The following is a 25,884-nucleotide window of genomic DNA, read 5'->3' as shown; positions in this document are numbered from 1 at the left end:
CCTAATAATTATTAAGAAGGAAAAAATACAAAACGTTAGAAGAAAGATTAAAAACTGCAAAAGAGCGGTAAATACTAATATTAGTAATAAGTACTGCAATTAATTATAAAATATTTATACATTAATATCTAAAATGTTATATTTGAATTCAGATTTGGAAATGGACAAATAATAATTATGGAATATCTAGACACAATATTATCCACCACTTCCATCTCGAATAAAACTCAAATTTTTGTCGAATGTTTACATATTCTTACTAAAAATGTAAAATTATATATTAATTTTTACTAATTAATTTTTACTACCGTTGTGTCGTATACATAGTTAAATGCTTAATTTATTTCATTTGTTTTTTATGGTTAGTCACGATTTTATTTGAATTTTTAACCTGGCGATACAAATATAAAATTAATATTTTAGATTCTGAGTGGAACGATGAATGTATTGATTTTACAATGATGTATGTTTTTTTTTTATTATTTTTTTTTTTATATTTTTATAATCGTGTTCTCAAAAAGGTAAATCGTACGCAAACGGGTTCTACCCCCAGCATTTTATTACCTACTAATAAAGTGGTAAATGGAAAAACATAACTAACTATATTTTAAATGGGTGAATGTAAGTTCCTACACAAGAGTAGGAGGTACAAAAAATACATACGTTAGGTACTTCCTACATGATAGAAAAAGGTACATAATATGTAAGTTCCTACACAGTAAAAACCAGGTACCTACGTATGTTAGTTCCTACACGGCGGAAAAGGTTAAGTATGTATAATGTACCTATATACACAATGAAATATGATTACCCATACGAATTAAAAAAATATATATATGATGATTAAAAAATATAATTAAAATCGCATAAGTAATACGAAATTTTATATTTTATGGCGTTTATTTCTATAACTTATAAACTTAACATAATCGTGTTGATTAATTTTATTTGTTGTATAATCTGAAATTTTTTCATTTATGAAATCTTCTTTTTCGGCGTATTTTTTTACTGATTTTTGGTTTTTCGTTACTTATTGTGGTTACGATTGTGTAAATATGATTTTGTAAATATGGTTATGTTAAATTTTAAATTATAGAAATAAACCTCATAAAATATAAAAATTCGCATTATGTGATCTTTATTATATTTTTTAATCATTATATATTTATTTTTTTTATATTCGTTTATACATATTAATCTTTTCCGCCGTGTAGGTACTAACATACCTACGTAAGTACCTGGTTTTTACCGTGTAGGAACTTACATGTGTCCGTGTAGGAACTAACGTATGTAATTATTTGCCTGCTTCTCTCGTGCAGGAACTTACTATTCCCCCATTAAATATAAGCTAAAAAACGGTTAGGGGGAGATATATCTCCCTAATCTCCTCCTTCCGCGAATACTCCACTGGTCGCACCCTCAGTGTTGTTTCCGTCTTACACACGTAAGGCATACCTAGCAAAAATTGTTTTGGCGCGGGAAAAAACCGAGAAGGTTACAGTCACAACTATTTAAGAAACGAAATTTTCACCACATAAACAGGAGAACATTGGCTGTGCAATATAGTTTTATTTTTTTTTTGATATCAATAATACGGAAAAAATTCTTATTTTTTAAAAATCCATTATTATTTGTGTTTTCAAACTTTTTTCATGACAGAAATATTTATTTTTCACACAAATTTACTAGGTATTCTATTTCCAACAATACGTCGCAACATTTAACTCGATTTGCCATTCGACAAAATATTTTAATTTTTCTCATCATGTATACGAGGGATCGATTGACCCATATTTTCATTGACACCAGTTTAAATTCAATGTTACCTACTTGATGTATCAGTAACTAAAAAGTGTTAATTTTAAATTGCCCAACATATTTTAAAAGTGTTTAGTAAAGAATAAAGATTAGTAGACATATACAAATTATTAATTGAGTAAAAATAAGCCCAAAGTGAAATACGTTCATATCATATTAAATAAGTACTTTATGCACTCTCAATTCATTTATATTAAAAAATTGGATACAATAATAGTAGGTAAATAATTCACGAGTACTTTGTAAAATCATGTGTAATTTAAAAAAACATATTTATTTATTTTCGAGTTATTACGCCAACACGTACACGGATAGTGTGTATATTGATCTTCGATTAGTTAGGAACACTAAAGTTATAACTACTTTCAGAAAATGACAACGTCAGTAAGCTTACCTGATAAATAATAATTATGATGCGATAGAACTGAAAGATGAAATAGTTTACAGTGTCAAAATTAATCACCCATTGCCAAAATGCCACTATCAATTTCCTCGATTTGATTATGTTATAAAGTTGTAACGTAGTTAATTATAGATAGGTACCTAATAATAGTTACAACTTACAATAACTTTTGAATAACGAGCCAAGACCATATATTATGTCTTATGTCTTATGATATTCATATTATTCAACAATATATAACTTAATAACAGCAATCAGTTAAAATTCAGTAACTATTTTGTATATTATATATATCTATAGCTAGGTACATATAATATGCCGGATCGCATGAACAATCACTAAACATTTATTGAATCAATAGTGAAATAATGGTCCCTTAAACATGGTTTATTGACCCATGATTGGTCCATTAAATTTTATTAAACCATTAAATACATTTTTTATGCGATCACTGGTAATAGACATTTTGTTTACCACTTGTAGTGTTTTGTTGTTACAGTTGATTACTTACCATTATTTAGTGTAATATTTGATAACAATTACCATAGGATGTAATATATTATAATATAGTATAGACAGTGCTTGGAAGGAACGCGTTCAAAGGAACTGTGATTTCGTTCAGTTTTCAGGAACTTAAAGGGGAACGTTGTTCTTTTTTCATCTGGAGGAACATAAACAATTTAATTTATACTTTTTTTCGTTCTTTTATTCTTAAATATATTCTTAAATAAAGCAAAAGTTTTTTAAATTTTTTTTTCTTAGTTATTTAGTGATTAGTCATTATAATGAGTCATATAATTAAACGTATATACGAAAATATACGATAATTTAAACAATAATTACAAAATGTCAACTCAGTTATACTGTGGTCTTGCGGTCATCACTTGTATGAAATAAGCAAATCAAACATTTTAAAAACAATATAACTACATAATTAAACAATTTATTACTACAAATTATATTAGAACTATTGTTTTAACAAAAAATGTTCTTTAAGGCAAGAACGAGTACGATTTAGTTTCTTTTTTACAAGATTAACGTGAACGTAAACTAATTCTTTTTTTAGGAACTTTCCAATCACTGATTATAGGTAATAAGTAACAACTAATAAATAACTATTAAATAATAACTAACAAGGCGCGAAGGAACATTTTTATACTCAGAGAGGACTGAGAGAAGTGATGTATGTATTTCATAAAATCTGTCTGTCATATAATCACTTTTTAGAGTGATAAAAAATATTTTATTTTCAATTTTGGGGGTACTTTTAGTAAGATATTCGGGAAAAACTGCATTTTTTTTAAAACAGTAATATTTATAAGTATGAAATCGTTTTTGAAAATATTTCTTTTGCATAATTTTGAGTCATTACAAACAACATTTTTGTAGAAATATACATAATTTCCAATTTTCTATCGTTATCGGTTTTTAAGATTTTTAGACTTTTGACTGATATCATATATTTTTAAAGTAATATTTCAAAGAAGTATATTATTCGGAGTAATTCGATGTGTGAAAATCATTTTTCGGATAAGTACTTTATTAGTTATAACTTATAATATTAATTAACAACCTTCGTTTTTACCAAAACCTGCAGTACGTGCCTGCAGGTATCTTGTTTTATTGTCATATTTCTGTTAAATATACAATATATATTTGTAATGTGTAAATGTGTAATCGGGCATTGCCCGTAATGTTTTAAATAAATAAATAAATAAATATTTAAAGTTTAGATGAGTGGAGTAGTGAACCAAGGTTTTATCGGGTATAAGTACCCCTGTGCTGTACCACTCCATTTCGCCCAACTATACTTTATAAATACTTATACCTACTCACAAACTCAATTTTTATACATTGAAATAAACCATTAAATATTCTGCTTTGGAATAAGGAATTAATAGTGCACGTGATCGTTATATAGAGATAAAAAATTATCATTACAATAATAAATAGAAAAATGTTGTTTTTAACCACACCAATTCTGTAAAAAAAAATATATTTTTTCAAAAACGCAATGATTGGCGTTTAATGTATTATTCGGGATAATATTATAATGATTTATTGTTAGAAATTACAATGTTTAGTGAATTATTCAATTATACCATCGTAAATAATTGATGAAGACGCGCATTATATTATATTAGCTAAATATAGGATCAAACGGTTTACTTGGTACAATTATATTTCCATTTCACGTACCTACATCTAATCAGTTTTCACGAAAAATGCAGGTAAAGGACTATGGATGACCACGATGACCACACTTTTGAAGATATTGCAACGCCTGGTACACCAGTCATCCTGCAGCTAAAGGTGGGTTACTACATACGTGTAAGTGTACTTGCATAAAAATACTTTTCTGTGATTGATTGGTATACATGGTAAGTTTTTGGTATACCAGAGTGTTATACATTCTTACCACAGGATTAACCATGATACCATAAAGTAGCACAGATCTCTATATTATATTACTAGATAGCGAACTCCAGTCATGAATTGAAGCTTCAAGGTCGGTTGGCAATTGTATGGTATTTCATAATATGACAAATAAAATGATATTATGATTTATTTTGTATCGTATTTTATTATTTCTAAACATAATGTTTAAAAAAAAAATAAAATATTTTATATAAGTCATTTTACATTTACTATTTTATTTGACCTTTTAAAAAAATATTATTCCTAGTACATTTTGTATAATAAATGAAATGTTTTGCCAACCGACAAATGGTGGCCGTCCACAGCTGATCTTCACTTGTAACAATGTAAATTGTATAGGAGTTTCTTATCTAGTGTAGTATATAAGTCTGTGTAAAGTTGGATCCAGTTCAACTTTTCACGTCTACTGCACGGTTCTATATTGAGAACATAATATGAGGTAACTAATATGTTACTAATCCTAATCGATCTCATCCATTTTAACCGATGGGAAACGTTTGTGAGACCATTCATAGCGAACCGATCCGGTCAATATATGCACCTACACGTACAATGTACATGCATGTAGTGGAAACTCACCTTAAGGGTAGGCCATTTTCTTGGTCGGAAAATTATTCCTACTAGCCAGAAAAGCTCTGCTCGCTCGAGGAGTCGTCCATGAGCATCGTAGTAGGACGGGGTATATGTCAGCTGCCGCCGTAAGTTATAAATTCATAGCTCTGATTATACCATACTGCATCCACCGTCCACAAAAACAGCTGGGTACTCAGAAAAAGTTAAATTGTAGCGCATGCGCAAAACACGGGAGTTAAAAAATGTAAGTTTAAGGAATTTATGATCCAACAATTTAGTCTTATGTCTCGCAAACAGAATTCAAAAATATGTATAGGGTATTAATAGTATATTTTAAGTAACTGAGTTATAAAGTGTACCCAGTTTTTGTAGACACACCGTATGTATCACTAAGAAACACTAAAATGTTCGCTAAAATATTACTCAAAAAATTTATAATGTGAAAAAAAATGTATTTACTTCTGAAAAGTGTTAATTTATTATTTTAATCTATTTTATTTTTTTTTATCAAATTTAACATACTATGTATATTGGAATTAAAAATAGCACTTAAAATCTAAAATGTTTAAAACATGCCAAAATAGGCAATATAAAATAATTGTATTTAAGTGAAATTATACATTTTTCCGTATCTTTTTAATTTGGAAACGGGATATAATATTTTACGACTAACCGGCGTACCATAGGTCGTTTCTCCATCCGAAATCCAAGCTAAGGATTTCATACACCTCGGGCAAAACGCTTGGCTGTAGTTTATTGTTGTAATATAATTGTACTAAAACCATAATAATACGTTTAACATACCTGCGGCGGTGGTGTACCTAAATTGCCTATTCAACGCGCCGTGTAATAATTTTAACGAAATAATTTTGTATATTAATATTAAAATATCATTGACTATAATTGATATTTATAACCAAAAACAAAAAAATACGTAGAAACATAATATCATTAATTTATTCATTATATTCATACAGACAGTGGCTTGTTTACCGTGATTTTCAAGGGCAGTTGTTCGATAACCCATCGGATTTAGTGAGAAATCGTAATACAAGATTTCATCATCCGAATATGATGTTTACCAACTTCACAAATTATACGAAGAAAAGCCATATAATAGTATATTAGTATGTTGTACCACTTGTACATGATACGTGGGTACTACGTAAGAGTCAAGGGGTGGTAGGTCATTCAACAAATTAATTGCTCTATAAAATATTTCACTTCGCCACGCCACAGCCTGCCCGCAACTCCCGAGACGATAATATTTACCTTTGGTAATAAATGTTTGTAATGAAATTCTTATTTTAAATACACTAAACAACCATCGTAACACGTGTGGATAAAGCATAATCATATTTGCGTAATTATATCGATTCTCAGTTCGTGTATGCACTTCTCTACAATTCTATGGACGCGCCTGACCTTCTATCTCAAGTTCTATTTAAAGTTCCCTCTCACAATGTTCATAATCATACTCCTTTTTATATTCCTCATGCACGGAATTCTTAGGTCTGCCAATATAGTTTGATCTTTGCCCTTTAATTGTTTATTGTTTACTTCGTTATTTATACTGTTATACTTTTATTATATTACTTAGTTACACTGTGTACTATATTGTTATTATCATATTAATTATCTATCTTTTCACTCTTTTGTAAAATCCGGTTGGCGTATAAAAAATAAAAAATGATCAATGAATTATAGTATTTAGCAATGTCTGTTTTCATGACAAATGCGATTACAATAACAGTTTTAGTGAATATCTAATAACGTGTTAACTTTCTGTTTTTTGTAAATATTCTATTGTAAGTCGCCAATATCAAAGAACTCGACTGATTACTACGGTTGTCCGAGTGATGACTCTGATAGAGTCTTCAGTCTTTCATGAGCTGCCTAGGTGGTTGGTCGTAATAATTTAATAACTTCATGAAATTCAAAAGTTCCTATAATAAATTATTACTCTCTAGCTTATTCGAGTTTCATCAAATTTGGTAAATAAAGTGAAGCGCCGTATAATAAACTTATATGAAATACGGTACTCAAATACAATCAGTATGATTTAAACGGGTTTATGCTTAAAAATTACATACAACAAAAAATGAGCAGTTCGAACAGATTTGCTTGGTCGAAAAATTGCTTTGAAGATGGTAAAAAAAACATATTTACTAAATCATTAAAAATATTTAAGTGATCTGAATAAGTAAAAAAGTTAATTACAGTGTTTATCTGTCAAACGAGTGGGAAAAATGTCTTTTTGACTAAATAAAGTAACGCATTTTAAAATTTCTCTTAAACAGTTTTTGCATAATATATAATTAATATTTAAATTGAATTTACTTATGAACCATATGAGGAGAAATATTGAATTCAATTTTCATGTCAAAATTGATCATTCTAATGTTTAATACATTTTGTGAATTTTTGTGATTTTGGAGAATGAATTTGCTAAATTTTACATAATTACTTTTAAGTTATGATGAAAAATCGTTCGTAATATGTATCTTAAATATTGTTATTACTTTATTACTTTAAATTTGAATTACAATATTTTAATACAATTGTATTATATTTTCAAGCTTTTTGTTGGAGTGAACATTTTTGTACCGATGTTTATAGAAAAAAAATCGAAAATATCAAATGTCTACAAATACCTCAAAACCAGTTAAAATATTTTGATATAATAAATTATATAACTATGTATGGAAAATGCTAAGTAGTAAACATTTGGTAGTAAATTTGGTATTTCCGAGAAGGTACTTATGGTTATTCGTTTTTGAACCGTTTGATGAGAAATTATCATTTGGGATTTCTGTACACGCCAGGGAATAATACATATTTAGGTGAGGTAACTTAGAACAAGTTCAATGATCAAATTAATTTATCGTAATTCGTAATAATAATAATAATACATTCACATAATTCGAAATATAGCCATAGATTTTTTATTTTTATTATATAATGAATATTAATGATCATTAAATAATTACACTAAACAATTATTCATTCATTGTATCTATTATATTATTAACATCAACACTAACGATTTGATTTCAAAATAAAATTCCGTAGGTAAGTATCAAATACTAAGTTTTACAGCTGTATACTATTGCACTACTAGCTAAATCACGAAAATATTTTAATAAAAGTAAAATAAATTTAAAAGCACACAACACAATGTTACATTAGACTGTCGTCTTCATCACCAAAGTTTTTGCTTTTCATTTCGATCAACGTTTTAATAATCGTTGGCGTATCTGTAACAAATCAACAAATAATATTATGAAATTAAAGCCACCAATAAATATAGATGCCAAATTTTTATCGGGCCAACCTATACTTTAATGGTTCAAAACTCAGATTTTCCGAACTAAAATATATACCCAGTTTTGATAAATTATGTTATAAAGTTAATGTGCTTGTTTAAAATGTATAAACATTCCTAAATGTAATTCCTTCTGCGAACAATAAATTGATAAACAATATATATCAAATTAATAGAAAAACTACTTTTTGATCACACAGTGTATAATAATTAAATAATTAGAGCAAAATTCTGTAAAAAATTTAATATTAATTTAGATGTTTTTAAAAAATTTAAGGATTTGGAAAAATTTGTATTTAATTTAGATTTTGATAAGGCGAGTTGACAATATCATAATATGTTCGGCTTTCTTATTAGTATCAAACAATGGTAGTATATAAATCATTACACCTTTCAAAGCGTAAATTCATTAACTATTATTTTGTCATTTTAAAATGTAAATTTAAAAAGTGGGTAACGCTCGTCTGTACATTATTATACATTAAATTTCTAGACAGTCATTTTAATGGATGTGTTAAATTTGAATTCATGAAATAAAATCATTGTACACGTAAACTGTATTTATATATTTTTTTAGATTTTTTGGTTACAGAATGAAATACTTATGTGGAACCTTTGTTGTAAAATTGTAATCCTTAGCTATAAAAATTGAACATTTTATACATTTTTACACAAATTTGTAAATTTTCAATTTGATGAATTTTGTCAAAATTTAAACTTTAAATGCTTACAAAAAATATCTTGCCTATTTATGAATTTCAAGTACTTACGGTTAAAAGTTTTTGAATAAGAACAAAACAAGAAAATCGTTCCATAAAAAATCGAGTGAATATCCTGCAATGTTGTAAAAATGTGAACTTCAAACTCTCATAAAAATGTATTTTGTTCTTCTGCTCGAAATTTTTTTCTGATAAAAGTAGACAAACTCATGAGGAATCTTGTATTCAATTTTAAAATTTTAGATACATAAAAAATAATTTTTATGCATTTCTAACTTAAAATAATTTACAAATGTTGGTGATTTTTACGAATTTTCTCAAAATTCTAACTTCAGACGTTCATAAAACTGTATTATGGATATACGCTTAATTTTTTTTATAAAATTACACTTCAATAACTTATGAGAAACCTTTCATTATATGTTCAAGTTTTGTGTTCAATCAAAAATTTTACTATAGACATGGGTTAAAAAAAAAAAACTAATAAAAATCGCAAATGTTATGCCTATAAAATATAGCTCAACGTAAGTCAAATATTTGAAAATGTTGTGGTGCATAGAAAAATAAATGTTACTATAAGCATTTAGTGAAAATTGTCTATATCTTCGGTATTTTTTTTAGAGTTATAGGTACACCAAAAATCAAAATCGATTTTTCTAAAACCTATTTTGCGCAAATAAAAAATAACTAACAACGATATATAATTACCGAATCACAGTACACCGGTACACCTAAAATACCGAAAATACTTGATATTGGTATGTTTTAATGAATAATACCGATAATTCTACAGATGTATCGTAACTATACCGCCAGCCCTAGGTTAACTCCGACAGCTTTTATATAGATTACACATCTTTGTACCTGAATCCAAGTACGACGTATCATAACTTTCCGGTATCACGACCGATCGTCCTAACCTAGGACCAAACCAGAGAGCCGTGTTCTTCGATTCACTCCTTCTGCCAATCCTGGGAAACGGTATGAGTCCTTCTCGTTTATGACTTCTCAGTTCCCGTTGGGTTTCGTCTAAAAGATACGTCATAACAATTACCGTCGATCCAACGAACTAATAATAATAATATAATGCATCATGTATTTAACGTAGGTAGGTAATTTAAAACACATACACAAATTGTCCATTTGTAAAGCAGAGTTGATACCAGACCTCCCGACTCTAGGAAACGGTATCAATCCTGCAACCGCGGATTCCCTCCTGTCTCTGCTATTGTCTCGCTTATACTCGTCACTGTATTCTGAATCTGGAAAAAAAATATATTTTACGTAAAGTTTATAAAAAAGACCGATTTGAATAGTGTTGTAACACCAAAATGTCGAAAATATTTTTTATCAGAGAGGTAGGTATACGAAAACAATTAATAATTGTTGATAATAGTTCATAATTCGATTATGAATTATAATTGTAGGCACTGCGTGATATCCAACCTTAATATTATGTGTGTTTTCTTTTAGGTTTTTAAACACAAGTTTAAACTAAAAACCGTCGTGTCCGTCCGTTAGTTACCAGTAGGTACATGTCCGGGCATAAACGAGTTAAAACGTTAGTTAAGTTAATTTTAACTTTTTAAAATTGAATTGTCAAAAATTTAATTCTTAACTTTACTGATGTTTATTGATATAAACTTAATAATAACGAGTTACTTTTAATCAAATCCAAGTTACAATAATTCATAAATAATTAAATTATATAATATATAATACAATTATTATTAATGATACATGTTGCATGAACATTTACTTTTTATTATTTTAAACTATATTACTGGATATTTATAAATTTAAAAAAATAAATAAATATAAAACTTAATTTAAATTAATAAGTTAATTGTAAGTTTTCAGATAACTATTAACTTACCTGAGTAATTAAACTATTAACCATGATCTTTTTTTTTTTCTTTATCAACTTAACATAACTCAATTAAAAATTATGATTAACTTGCCCAAGCTCGGAATTAAGACAGTTAATTACTATTGTGGATGTTAATAGTAATTACTTATTGGCTAAAATACTTATATGATTAGTATACGGTATCCAAAATGTCAACGAAATTAAATATTTATAATTATTTTTATAACTAATAATTGTCGATAATACCTATAGTTTATTTAATTTGGAATAATCGATAATTCAAATTTCAATTATAATTGTAAGCAATAGCCTTAATAATGTTATGCAGTGTTTTCTTTTAAGTTTCAGGTCTTATATTACGATTGCTGATTAAGTTTAGAATTAAATAAATAATAGTATAGCGGTTATATTAAAAGTAAACTTATACCAGTCAGCATTAAAAATAGGGATCAAAATATGAGCGTTTAATATACAGATTGATTAATATTAGCCAATATTAAAAAAATCGCTACTAAAAAATAAATACATGTTATTTACAAATTAAGATATTTAATTTACTTAAGGGGATTCGATACCGTGATTATCTGTTTTTGACTAACACAGGTGCGACATAGTATTTTAGACTTGTTTTTTGCCAAATATTTCAATTGATCTATTGAAGCGATACGATTTCTGAAAACAGGTTTAAATTTGCCGCCAAGTCTACTTGAAATCGACTTTCCCACATTTTTGATTTTTCGATTTTAACTTCTCCAAAAATTGAAATAGCAGAATTTTTAAGTACTCTTTTTGAATATGACTTTTTTAAGAATTTGGGGGATAAATTTTAAAAATGTGGGAAAGTCGATTTCAAGTAGACTTGACCCACAAATTCCCATCTGTTTTCAGAATTCCTTATCACTTTCATATGATCAATCGATATGTTTTGGGCAAAAACACGTTTAAAATTACTATGCGCGCGTGTGTTAGACAAAAACAGAAAACCACGGTATCGAATCTCCTTAAGCTCATAATAAATACATAAGCATATTCAAGTTGCCAAATTATTTTTAAATTGTACGTGTATAGAATTATACTTTATTAAATTGCAGCTCGCAGCTAGAGTGAGCATTTCTTAAAACTCGTTTACTTTTAGTAAGTTACAATAATATATTGAATAATATTAAAGAAAGAGTTGTTCTAAATAAAGTATGGCTAACTCAATAAACGTTGTTTTCTTAACAACTTGAAACTATGAAAAAAATATTTTCAAAAATATTAATACTTTTTGAAATAATGAATGTTTCATGATAAAATAATCACCCTGTATTAATCGTCGAATGTCGATACATCTAACACAGTTGTTATATCGAAAATAATAATTGGAAATTGTTCCACAAGTAGTATGTTATATTTTTGTCTGCAATTCGTATGACACCTTTTTAGGTTTCGTCCGCAACTCGCACGGTTTTTATTACTTTGTCCGCAATCAAGAAACACCGACTGTATTACAATTTTTTATTTCAACCGTTTGACTTGAAATGTTATATTTTTCACCGCGAAAATTACGTATGACCACTTAATAGGATTTCATGTCGACAACAATATTATATTATTAAGGTACCTTTACATAAAATAAAGTGGTGATGTGAGCCACGTGCGAGTTGTGCACACGTCGTACACAAATATAATAACAGTTTTTAATATATTCCGGTAGGTAGGTAGGTTACCTGCAGGTTAAACCACTTAAGAGCGTATATAACAATATTAATAACATACATCACACACGATAACTGTTTTAGTGTTGGAATGGTAGGTAAACATATAAAAAAAAGTAAACTACAGAATAGGTGGGTGCCCGGAATACAAAGGAACGTGTACATAACAATATATTATTAAATTATTATATTGTTATAAAACTATGACTATCGTCATTATATTGTTATTAATATTATTATGCGGTTGATGGAGAAGATTCGTGTCGAACGTTAATTTAATAATTTTAAAACCTTTTTATTTTTCTACTCGCCAGACGCTAATTTGGTTAGTTCCCGGTCGGCGTGATTTTACTGGGTTATCATAATATTATATGTAGGCACCGATGCTTAATGAATGCGCTTTAACAAAAAAAAAAATAACAATAATAATAATAAAAATAACCAGCAAACCGTGAAATATATTATTATGTAGGTACCTGCAGCATCGCGTCATAATATTTTAAACACGTAAAGGCATAACTATATTTACACTGTCATCGCGTGTAACCACGTTTGTGGTCCACGTCCAGAATTTTCTCGTTAATCACAAAATTAAATATTGTAGGTACAGGAAAAACGATTTAAACTACCACACCTGACCCGTATAGTGGAGTGTCGAATATTATCAACTATATTTTGGTATATATGGATAGGACGTGACGTCTTATCAGTGATGGAATCAATCAGGGTGGTCCAACCCGGGGCCCTTGAAGCCTCTTTTTGCCCCCTCCGCCTCCCACCACCACCAGAAAATGTATGTATAAAAAAATTACTTTTTTTAGGAAAAGCTAAAAGTTACTAGAAAATGCGTAAGAGTGCAATGAGAACGTCCAAAACGATGATTTAATTCAGCTCATTACGTATACCTATGTAGGTATCGTATTTATATATAGCAACCACAGCAAAATATCGGAATTCTCATGGTGGGAGATTTATTTTATTTTAGCGGTCCCCTACAGCGTTTTTATGAAAGTGTAAATTGGCCAGCCAACTGCAAAAGGTTGGACCACCCCGAATTAAATTAGACGAATTAAGGCCAAATAAGTATAGATACCTATATCTAGAACGATTAGGTATATGTAATTATGTCATACAGAAATGTAAACTAATTCTTATCAGTTCAGGACCGTAAAACCACATAAGCCTCAAATGTGAATGTCCTGCTCATGTTTACATTAAGTTAATACATTATGGTAATAGCACCTTTACGGGTATTATCCGATAAAAATAAACGCTATGCAGAAAATGCATATACATAAATACACTAGGCTTAGAGAAAATTGCAACTGGGTAAAAATCAAAATTCTGAGGTCTATCCCCACGCTGGTTTAAATCTTAATTGTTTGTTTTTGCACAAGACAAACTTAGTTTTTTTTGCTCTACTGAAACGATATGTAACTTCACCAAAAGTCAAAATCGAAACGATGTTGGTGCAATGGTGTGAACATAAAGCTTTTTTTTATCAAGCATCGCCTGTCGTTATTCTGATTTCAAAAGAACGATAACCATAAAAAATAGAAGATAAATCATTTTTTCTTCAAAAAAGTTGTTTTGTCATGAATTGTCAAATATAATGTACAAAAAATACTTTCAAAATCGTTGATACTTGTTACACTTTTCCAGATAACGTGAACTTATTAACTTTTACGAAAATCACACAGTACCTAACGGGATATAACAGGGATCAACGATTAACATTTTTGGTGGGTCACTTTAGGAATTCAGGATTCTATTTATCCAAATAAAGTTAGGAGCTACACAGCCATTTGTCGTCTCCGTCCTAAAAGTGCGTAGATAACGTATAGCAAATTAACATTCAGCAGGTCGTGTTTAGGTCCGTTAGTTTAAAAACTAGAATGAATCGCGATTCAGGTCGCGACCTACTATGAAACTTTGTATGTTTGTATATGTTTGTTTGGGTTTTTTTTACGATGGTTCATTTTTGAGTAAGTTTTAGGTACCTATATAATATAGCGTAAATCAAAAATGCTCATAAATAACTTAAAAATTGAATTATCGTAAAATACCCACATATACAGGTACAAACACAATTAATGTTCCATCAAGTTTCATAATAGGTCGATTCACTCTAATTGTTAAACTAACGGAGCTAAACGTGATCTGCTGAGCGTAAATTTGGTATGTTAAACACTTTTAAGTTGTAAGACGGAGACAACAAATATATTATGTTTAACGTCCTCTTAAGCAAAATAAAAACATAAAACGAAAATTAATAAAAACCTAATTTAATTCACCGTCGAAAAAAATCATTTAAAAATAAATGTCATATTATGTCTGCGGGCCAGATAAAGTTCGGGTCATTTTATGACCCCTTGACCTATAAACAATAGGTTCAAAATTTCATGACCACTTGTTGTAGTCATCTGGACAGAAATATATTATAGCTCCAGTATGGGGTTTCTCGTCGGTCACAGTACAACTTTGGTCTATAGGTACATTCGCGTAGGTGTAATAATTTATAGCATTTACTTATGTATGGGATGTTAGATTTTTGTATATTATAATAATAAATAAATAAACGACCACGAGATTAATTTTTATAAGATCCTTAGGCTTTTAATATTTTTTTGTTGAACTCAGATAATTTCGGTTACAATGTTGTTGACTTGAACCGCTTAGGAGTTAGGGATTAATTGTAAAAATTACACCATACTTTTGATAACACCATAAATGATTAAGTATTCTTAACACAATAATCAATAAACAATATTCATCGCTAAAATGTTTCTACTTTAAAAAAAAAATAGATGGGGGGGTCTAGACCTCTAGACACTCTCCTAATTGTATCCTTGCTTAGCCACTCCACTCATCCATACTTTAAATATTTATCACTAATCAATTAAATATACATGTTTAAAATGCGTTTCTTATAAATCGAATTTCTTGGAAAAATGTCAGGATATGAAATTAAAAATGTATGTATTGTCTTTCGAAAAAAATTTCACCAATCACCATATTCTATGTATTAATGTATTATATTAGTATTACCTATATGTAATATTTTGTAGGTATACAAAGTGTTTTTTTTTAAGAATAGTCACCAGTCACCACCATTATGTCCTTTATAATAGTACATTTATTGATTTATTCTAATTATAATTTTTAGAAATTGAATTATTGAAAGTAAGCATATCTAAAGTCCATATTTTCAATTTTTTGATATTTTTTTGTACTTTAAAGTGTATCTTGTGGCGATACAAACTTATATTTTTCAAATGACCCCTCCCCTCCCCAGTCTTTGTTTTACTGAATATTTATTAGCTGATGATTTTCTTCAAAATTTTGATGTACCTATTTAAATTAAAATTCTAATGAATAGTTACCGAGTTATTATAATGTTTATAGTTTATACTAAGGATAATAATCCTTAAAAATGGCATTTCGAAAATATTAACTATAATATTATGTCATATTAGATTTAGTATTTTATTATACTTGAATCATTTTTATAAATCATTTATATTGATAAATCGATAGTAATTCCAAACATTTTCAAATCATTTAAGTTCTCATATCTATTTAGCCCATTACCATAGACATTTTATCCTTAGTACACAAATTTATATAACTCGAAAACTACTCATTCGAATTTCGATTTAGATATATCAACACTTCTCGAAAAAAATATGTGCTGAATAATAATTGTAAGTGAAAAAGGGGGTTCCCATTTGAAAAGATAAATATGTATTGTCACAGGAGTGGTACAAAAAATCTCAAGTATTCGAAAATATGATGTTCGAGTGTATTTGAAAATTTCAAAATCTGAATTCGAATATATGCATAATTTAAGCATACAATTAGGACGAGCATGTTAAAAAAAATCACCCTGTGTACATACATTTACATGATATTAGCTACATAAATAGTTTGTTGAAATAAACGTCTGTTTTAATTAATCATAATATAATTATTATGCGTTTATTTATAATGTGTATACGAATACAGGTAACGTAAAGTCATTTTAATTTTGCTCGCTTGCAAACTAAATATATACCAACATCATAATATGCACTGTAGAACAATACGAATCGCAAACATAATATTGCTGGGAACAGTGGCACACGATAAAATAATTCCCGTATAGGTAATAGAAGTTATTGCATAATATAAAAGTTTAATTATTATATGTTGGACCGATGAAATTTTGCAATTTTTTCTCCATTTTATAACGAAACGAAAAAAAACGAGGTTGGACAAACAGTGGGCGGCTAGTAATAATATTTATAATATAATAATTGGTCGTAGGGGCTATACAAATATCGAACTACCTAATGAGTTTATAAAAAAATTTTTTTTGTTTTACATCCTATTCTTTTTTTCTGGCCTGTGTTGAGTTTTGTTGAGCTGTAAAAATGATTCAATTTTCAACTTTGTATGTGCTTAGGTATCTGGTAATAAATTGGATCTAGTTGGCGGTCAAAAATTAAAAATATTTCCAAATTTAGGGGCTTAATAATATGAAAATCGTAGTAGGTAATTATATGATAAATACTATTATAATATAATTTTATAATTTTTTTAAAATGTTCAGAGTATATAGTATAAGTACTATAAATTAAATATTATAAATATTAGATTTTATATTTTAGTAAACCATTTGTATACATTTTTTTGTTATTCTTGTTATTTAGTATAACATTTTGATAACTTAGAACCTACTAATTAAAATTTAGCACATACTCATACAAACTCGTACATATCCATAATACATAATATGATATAAAGGATGTGTCTAAAATAAATGACAATTTTTTTGTATGTGCAGATACTAGTTTTGATATGCGCAATGAAGGATTTTAAAATATCGAACCTTCTGTAAAAATAAGACTAATGCATTTTCGCCTATATGATAGTATAATATTTTATATTATGTCCTCACCCAAACGTTCCATCCTCCATCAACAGGACATTTAAAACGTTACCGGACGCATACCGTGCTGGTATCCCGCCTGGCTGGCAAACTACAATCCGGTAAGGACGTATCCGTTTTCAAGGTGCGTTACAAACAGTTTATGTGGACACGTGACCAGCTACTAGTGAATTACAGTGACCTACTGAATTACGAGGAGGAACACTGGACACTTGTTACTATTCAGTGACGTACTCAGGGGTATTTCTTACTTTTACAAAAAAATCTTATTTACCACCACAAAAAAGAATAATTTTTAGTAATTTTTAATAGAAGTAAATAAATAAGTGTTAAATGGCAATGGCATCGAGGATAATTTGTTTTAGTTTTTTTTCCGGCTGATTAAGAACATTGCCAAACGTCCGCCATAATTGTCGTATCACGTATCGTCGATTGTTATCACAATAGTAGACGACCAGGTCAAATACTCTAAACGCGTAGACCGAAAATAACACTTTAATTTTTTTAACCAAAACAATTCATATGGCGATGAATCCCTCCTCCCCTTGGGTCTGTGAATAATTTTAGGCAAAACCATAACCAAACTAAAAGCTGCTGTTACTATATATGTATACAACAGTGCGACTTCCCAGGTTTTTAAATACACTAAGTGGCCACCTATGTTTTACAGATGAATAAACAAAATAATAATCGGCCGTGCAGAATAATAATAAGAAACTGACGGAAACTATAATATTATATGCGTCGTAATAAGTCTTAAAATTAATAACACAAAATCTGTCGATTTAATTTAAAAAAAGATAATATTATTTTTTACGTATTAAAATTCTATTAATTTTTCAGTGATTTTTAGTAAAAAAATTACTGGTAATATAAATACCTGGGGTAGCAGCCTAATACTATTATTATGTTTGCAACCACAATGAAATTCCTGGGGTCCATTAGAAACCCCTCGCTACCCCTCGATTACGGTGATGTACACAATATGCTATTATATTATTATGTATAATATGTATACGATACCGTTAAAGTATGAAATCCGTCATTATATGTAGGGGATAATATAGCTACTTACAAGTTATGTAAAATTTATAACTGCCGGTGGATATTCGACTTTTGTAAATTAAAATTCGCGGAAAAGTTATTTTTGTTGGGAATATGAAATTGAAAATGTATACCCTGTCGTTTGACAGAGTAAAAACTTAGAAAATTATATAACATAAAAAAATGTTCAATTCAATAAATATTTCCAAAAACAGTGATTATATTCTTTCGAGATGATGAGCGCGTTTACCTTTTAAGAGCCATCCTGTATATACAATACACCTACGAACGAGGTGAGTTTTGACGGGTCCTATACCATCATAATATGCAGTGTATAATATAATAAATAAGAGGGAGAGCTCAAATTCCGAACACGTCACTATAAATCCAATAACGGATCGGATAAATTTGATACATACATCTATATAATATGTATAATATACAATATTTGAAATTAGAAAATAATATTTATGCCCGAAGGGGGGATCGTTCAAATTAATTGACTACTCGTAGGACGTACCTGTGATGTACTGACGTGCGCGCGTGTGTGCAGTGGCGTAATTTGGTTTACATTTTTGGTAATGCAAACTATTTTTTTTTTCGTGTCTATATTCGACCTGACCGCCCTTCTGTTCTTTGATAGCCTCAGATATTAATCCTCTGATACAAAAATGTGCAGTGCAAAGCGGTAATATTGTTTAAAAAAAATTTTCAATAAAAATTGTCAGTAAAAAATTGTTGAAATTAGAGCTAAAAGTAATTTTGAACTGACTATAAATTGTATTAAAACGGTGTATAACTATTACACTGCAAATAAATTAATAGATTATCAAATAGCATAACTAAATTTAAAAAAAAAATTATTCCCAAGTTCGCCAAACAAACTATTAACCCGCTGTCGAATATAATGAAAAATTTGTTTTTTATATTTATCAATTTAATATAGTTATAATTTATAACCTAACCTATATATTAACGCTGTACGGCGTTTGCATCATCGTAATCGGCCTATTAACTTAATCTATAGGTACATTTACAATTTATTTGATAATTCAATTGACAAAAATCTAAAAACACGTTTACTATAATATAATTTCATAAAATTTTGACAGATTTTGATTCAAAAACAGGTAAAAATGCAAAAAAGTCTCAAAAAATCCCAAAAAAGCAATAAAAACTAAAAAATCGTAAAATATGCAAAAAAAAGCAAAATAAAATTTTTAATTTGAGTTCTCTGTATCATGAAACACATTTTTAGCTTACTCTGCTATTTTTTAAGCATCTCATAAGAAATATGCAAATGCTATAAAATCCCAACCCTGGTTATAAATGTACTATTAAAAATGTGATTCTTTGAGTCATTCATTTTTGAGTCGATATTTATGTTGTTTTGTCGTCTATCTTGTCATGGAAATTAAAACCGTTACATGAACTGGACACAGGCGTGTGATATTAATTTAATGGTCAATTAATAAATGTAAGGTCTGTACACTGCGAGCGTGATTTCGCAAATTGTCCGTTTAACAATATTATATATTTTTAAGTTTTTGTTATCAATCTATATTTCTATTATGTGCATAATATTATGCATAATATGAAAATCTTTTTTTATTAAAAAAATTCCATATTGCATTAAAGTTAAGTTAATTGATATTTGATATGTTTACAGTAAAAATTAAAAATTGCATAGTCCATAAAAAGTTATCAATTTTTCTGTTAATAATTTGTTAGGTAGGTTGGTTATTTTGAACTGCAATTTATGAGATGTACTTTTTTTTGTTTGTATATAGTACTTATGATAGAGGGTCAGAGGGAACAAAAATGTCTAAATAGGTATTTGCAAGGAGCCTAATTACTAATTATGTAGGTATTTGTGAATTTCTTAGCCAGATCAAATAAGTATGTAAGGAAAATTAAACCCCCAAAAAATATCGACTCTATTTCCACGAAATATGGTTTTTAAGCATAATCTTGGAGTAAAATCACCAATTACAATAATTATAGAGAATAAATATTTTTGAGGACCTATCGGTTTTGTATTTTTATTTTATTTACAAAAAAATATTGAATTGTTTTGATGTTTTGAGGACAATACATTTAGACAAATTCATATACTGAACCCTCAAAAATAATAATAATAATTCAATACATTTTGTGATAGGTTTTGATAATGTTCTAAGATTAAGGTTATTCAAAAACATTTTTAAAAATAAACGAATTTGCTGTCCAGAGAGTGAAAGAAAACAAATTGTGCACCGACATCTTCATAAGGGGAAATGAGCTTAAGATATTTGCTGTCTCCGTTTTACAATAATGCGTAAAATAGCAAGTTTACGATCAACAGTTCACGTTTAACTCTGTAAGTTTAAAAATTTGAGTGAATCAACCTATTATGAAACTTGATGGTAAAAACATTATCTGTATTAAGATTTTTTGCGATAGTTTAGTTTTTCAGTGAGTTGTGAGCATTTTTAGTTTACCTATTATGTACTCATAACTTGCTAAGAAATTTAACTACGAAAAAAACCCGCGAACAAACACAGATATATAAAGTTTAAGCTATGATGGTGCTTTCAATGCTTAATATTGGAATATTGTTGAAATAATCTAAATTAATAGGTGTTGTTCAGTCGTCGTCGTCGTCGAGCGAAGTTATATAGTAAGTCTTAATAAGTTTGTGTGCGTTAAAACGTTTTTCTGCAATTGCACTGTACATAATATTTAGTGTCAATAGATATAAGTATGTTGTATTTATTTGACCCAAGGACTAATAAATTATGTATATAATAATACTATTATACTACATTGATGTATGATAATATTAGAAATAATAAAAATAATCGTAATGTAGGTACATAAAAATAAATTCTCAGCCATCAGAAATCGAATGACAATTTAATATCCACTACCCACATAGGCGTAGTATAGGTAGCGGTATTAGTGATTGTTTACTAATATTTGTAATAATTTATTATATCTTTCATAAATGAAACAATAATCATACATCATGTCATCAATCACCATAGGTGTTATAAAGATTTGAGAGATGTCTGTGTAAAATATTTTAAAACTACTATTATTAATTTTAACATAATATTTCTTCAAATACAATAATTATTGTATTTTGTCAAAATATAGGTGCCACATAATAATGAGAAAAAAATTGTGGATGTCAATGATATCGTCATATCGATAATAATAGAAATATATATTATGTGTGCATAAGACGTAGTCACATTGATGTCACTCAACTCATTATTATTAAAGTTGACAAAAATGTATGATACATTAATTGGACGGAAAAATTGGCACCGACTTTGAAAATTTTTACGCTAAATAAGCAGATATCACTATATAATAGTGCCTATAATGGTCAATTCGGCCTTGAACGTACCTTGATAGACACTTTCTATCTGTACCTAATTTATTGTGATGGAGAAAATTATTTAATCGAACAAGAGATAAAAAACAAAATCATTAATACATTTTAATTATTACTCACACGTATACGCATATAATGATTTTAAAAGGTATATTGTATTAGTGAGTGTATTTTTGAATAAAAGCTTGCAAATTAAATATTGTTACAACAATGGGAGTAGTGTTATATATATATACCAACCTACCTATGTATATAGTACCTAAACTACTATTTAACAGTAACTTCCGGGTTCGGTTAATTTTAAAATTTTCATTGGATTAAAAAAATATAATTTCATATAGGTATTGTATAATACGATGCGTTTCATTCGTCGATATTGCTATATTATATTATTAAAAAAATATACATCAAACTTCAAATCTAATGGTTTTTAGAAAAAAATAATCAGGCTGCGGAATATACCTATAATAAATAATAATACTTATAGATAGGTACTAATTTAAAAATACATGGAGCGAGTTTCTAATTAAAAAAAAAAAATTGACTTGTTGGCAAAAAAATTTTAATTTTATTCGCCTACCTACCTATATATTATTATAAAAGTAAATGTTATTACCAGTAAAAATCTACATCATGAGATGCATCAAAAATTTCGTTTTTACGTTGGAATGACGTTCCTCACATTATAAAAATATAAAAAAAATAAAAGTTAACAATATTTTGTTTTCGTTTTAAACAATCGAGTTCTCAAAAAATAATACACTTAAGTATTCACATTGTTTTTGGTTGTAGAAAATTAGATTTTCACAAAAACAGTGCGTGTAGACGTAAAACTTAAAAAAATGTAATTGTATTACCCGAGAATGATACTTATTTTACAAAGTAGATATATTTTTTACTTCGACTTTCAAGTGATTTCAATTTACTCATTTACTTATGTTTCGCAGGTAAATCGCATTTATTTATAATGTGAAAAAAACACAATGATACGCTCGAATATTGTATATATTTTATAGTATACACATTATACAAAATAATAATAGTGTTTAAAAAACATCTAAGTAAAAAATATCACGATTTCATTTCAAATTTCCTGTCTTCAATGTTTTGGTAAAATTTAATTGCACGACGTCAAAACAAGGAGTTTTACGTAAAAAAAAGACCGAACTACCAAACTCTTAACAAGCCTTGTAAACACCGAAAACGTAGATATATCTTGAACTAGAGAACAAAAATATGCTTGTGTACGACGTATAGGTAACTATAATAATATTACATTGCAAAAAATTGGACGGTTTTAATTGATAAGAATTTGATGTTTTATTTTTTGACCATTGCAATTATATAATTTTTAAAGAAAACGAAATAATAATATTAATTCAACCGCGGCGTATAGTACTACAGGGATAAAATTAAATTCCGTGAAATGCATATGAGCTTAATGTATAGATTAAATATAGTACCTACCTAACCCATAAGGTTGTCACAATAATATAATATGGAATATAGAATAAAGCGAACACCACTGCAGTCTATCTGTAGATTAGTTAGTTAACTACAAAAAAGAAATGTTACTATTATATTACTACATAACAGATATCAATCACACAAGAGAATTAACAATTATGATTTACATTTATGCAACTATAATAATACTCACAGCATTAATTATTATTAATAATAATAGTGTACTTTTATGGCTATTATAGAGGTACAATATAATAAGTATCTATACGTATTAAGCTAAATAGTTTTGAATTTTACGAATTTCAGGTGATGCGTACGACATTGATAGTAATTTAACATCCATATAAAATATTAGACATGAAAAAACTCATTCAATTGTCGATTACTTTGAGATTATAATTAGTTTTAGTCGAATCAAAAATTGTCATGGTCAGTAATTAATCGTTTTGAGAAGGTAAATCGTATATAGGTAAATGTAAACATTTATTAATTACTACAAGTACCTACTCATAGGCGCACATTGGGTGTGAATTTAGGGGGTGCTGGAATAGTTTATGTTACACATGTCGATGGGGGGCTTTGTCCCCCACACCCCCCTTAATCCTAATACTATAACTAACTGCATTACATTAGCTTTAAATTTTCTATTAGAATGGGGTACCTTACTTTGATTTCGCGGGGTAACTTTGATACCCATATATTTTTATTCACCAGAGTACCATGATAATTAAATTTTTTTTTCATAAAATGGGGTTACTTTGATATCACATTAAGAAATATAGGTATCGAAATTGCCCGTTGTGTTACTTTGATAGCATATTAAAAAATATTGATATCTCAAAAGATAATTTCAGAATTTTAAAAATTAAAACGTTAAAATATTGAACTAGTTGTAACTAATATTTAATTTTGAGAGTTTTATCGTTAACACTACAGAAGTTATCCATATAATAAAAAATGAAATTATCATAAAACAGTAAAAAATTATCAAAGTTACCCCATTTTACTGTACTACTTTTATTTTTAAACTATGAGAACTTTTTTCGTATTTGTGATATCGAAAAATTAAAAACAATGTTGCACAGTCTATGTTCTCTTTTTCCTAGTAGGAACATTTGGTTGCATAACATGAACTATAAGTTTAGCCATAGTGGTTCTTATCCACGCAAAACCATTTTTACTATGTTTTACATTTTTAAAACGGAGACCACACATGCGTGTGTAGCATCCTCTTAATAATATTTGTCATTCCGAATTTATTCAATTCAGCGTAGCCCGCAGATTAAATAAATATATTAGTAAAAATCAAGTAATAATCAAAGTTATAAATAGAAAATTTCGTACCCAACCGTAATCCCTAAGATAGTATAATTTTCTATAATAATATCATTGCTGCATATTGACAAAAGCTGAAACGCTGAAATGTGCATTCACACAATACTGTGAATTCGTGAATTCGTGAACAGTTATCATTAATTGGCATGGAAAAAAAAATTCCGAACCAATAAACCACAATAATTTAAAAATGATTTGTGAAATACTGAAATGAATTGGGGGTGCTAGTTTGAAACGTGGAGGTGCTAAGCACCCCCAAGCACCCCCCTATGTGCGCCTATGTAACCTACTAGATAAATACTCGATAAATAAACTTAGAATTTACGTATGTGAACAAGTTTTACTTGAGTCCATAGTTTTCAGACTACTATGACGTGTAACAAAACAATAATTAAATACCCAATTATGTCTCAATGAAAATTTTTAACAGTTGCGATTACACGATAATATTTTGTCTTATAATATAATGTATTTTGTAAGCACTAAGCACTGTAACATAACCCAGGGAAATAAAGGACTCGTTGTCATTTTTTTTATAATTAGTTTTCTAAGAACAAGAAAAAGGTGACGTTATATGTATATTAAAAGTTTCAATATAAAAGTGTTTAAGTTTTTAATAAGAGTGACATGAAATATATAGGCAAGTCTCCACGTATGATATAAATATTATTAAAAATATATTTTAAAAAAATTGAAAACTCTTTGTAATAATCCATTGGTAGTTATTTGAAACCAATATGTTTCACGGGAAAGCATATTAAATTATATAACACTTATAATTAATTAGTAAATATGATATAAATAATATTCATAAATGTAGAAATATTGAAAAGTTCAATATTATAATATTTTGATACGACTCTATATACTGTTTTATCATTG

General features: G+C 28.2%; 1 protein-coding gene across 1 annotated transcript in view; it reads right to left on the bottom strand.

The window, feature by feature from the left end:
• Positions 1 to 8,101: 8,101 nt before the first annotated feature.
• Positions 8,102 to 25,884, bottom strand: part of Capa (capability) — a 23,080-nt gene continuing 5,297 nt past the window's right edge. The window contains exons 2-4 of the mRNA NM_001162363.2: positions 10,408 to 10,539; positions 10,142 to 10,306; positions 8,102 to 8,490 (exon numbers count right to left, since the gene is read on the bottom strand). Coding sequence (NP_001155835.1) covers positions 8,414 to 8,490; positions 10,142 to 10,306; positions 10,408 to 10,539 — 374 coding nt within the window. The 3' untranslated portion in view covers positions 8,102 to 8,413. The remainder of the gene's footprint in view (positions 8,491 to 10,141; positions 10,307 to 10,407; positions 10,540 to 25,884) is intronic.

Source organism: Acyrthosiphon pisum, chromosome A1 (assembly GCF_005508785.2).
Source record: "Acyrthosiphon pisum isolate AL4f chromosome A1, pea_aphid_22Mar2018_4r6ur, whole genome shotgun sequence".
NCBI classification, from domain to species: Eukaryota; Metazoa; Arthropoda; class Insecta; order Hemiptera; family Aphididae; genus Acyrthosiphon; species Acyrthosiphon pisum.
The sequence above is the reverse complement of the archived record's forward strand: the minus strand, read 5'-3'. Positions and strand labels throughout refer to the sequence as shown.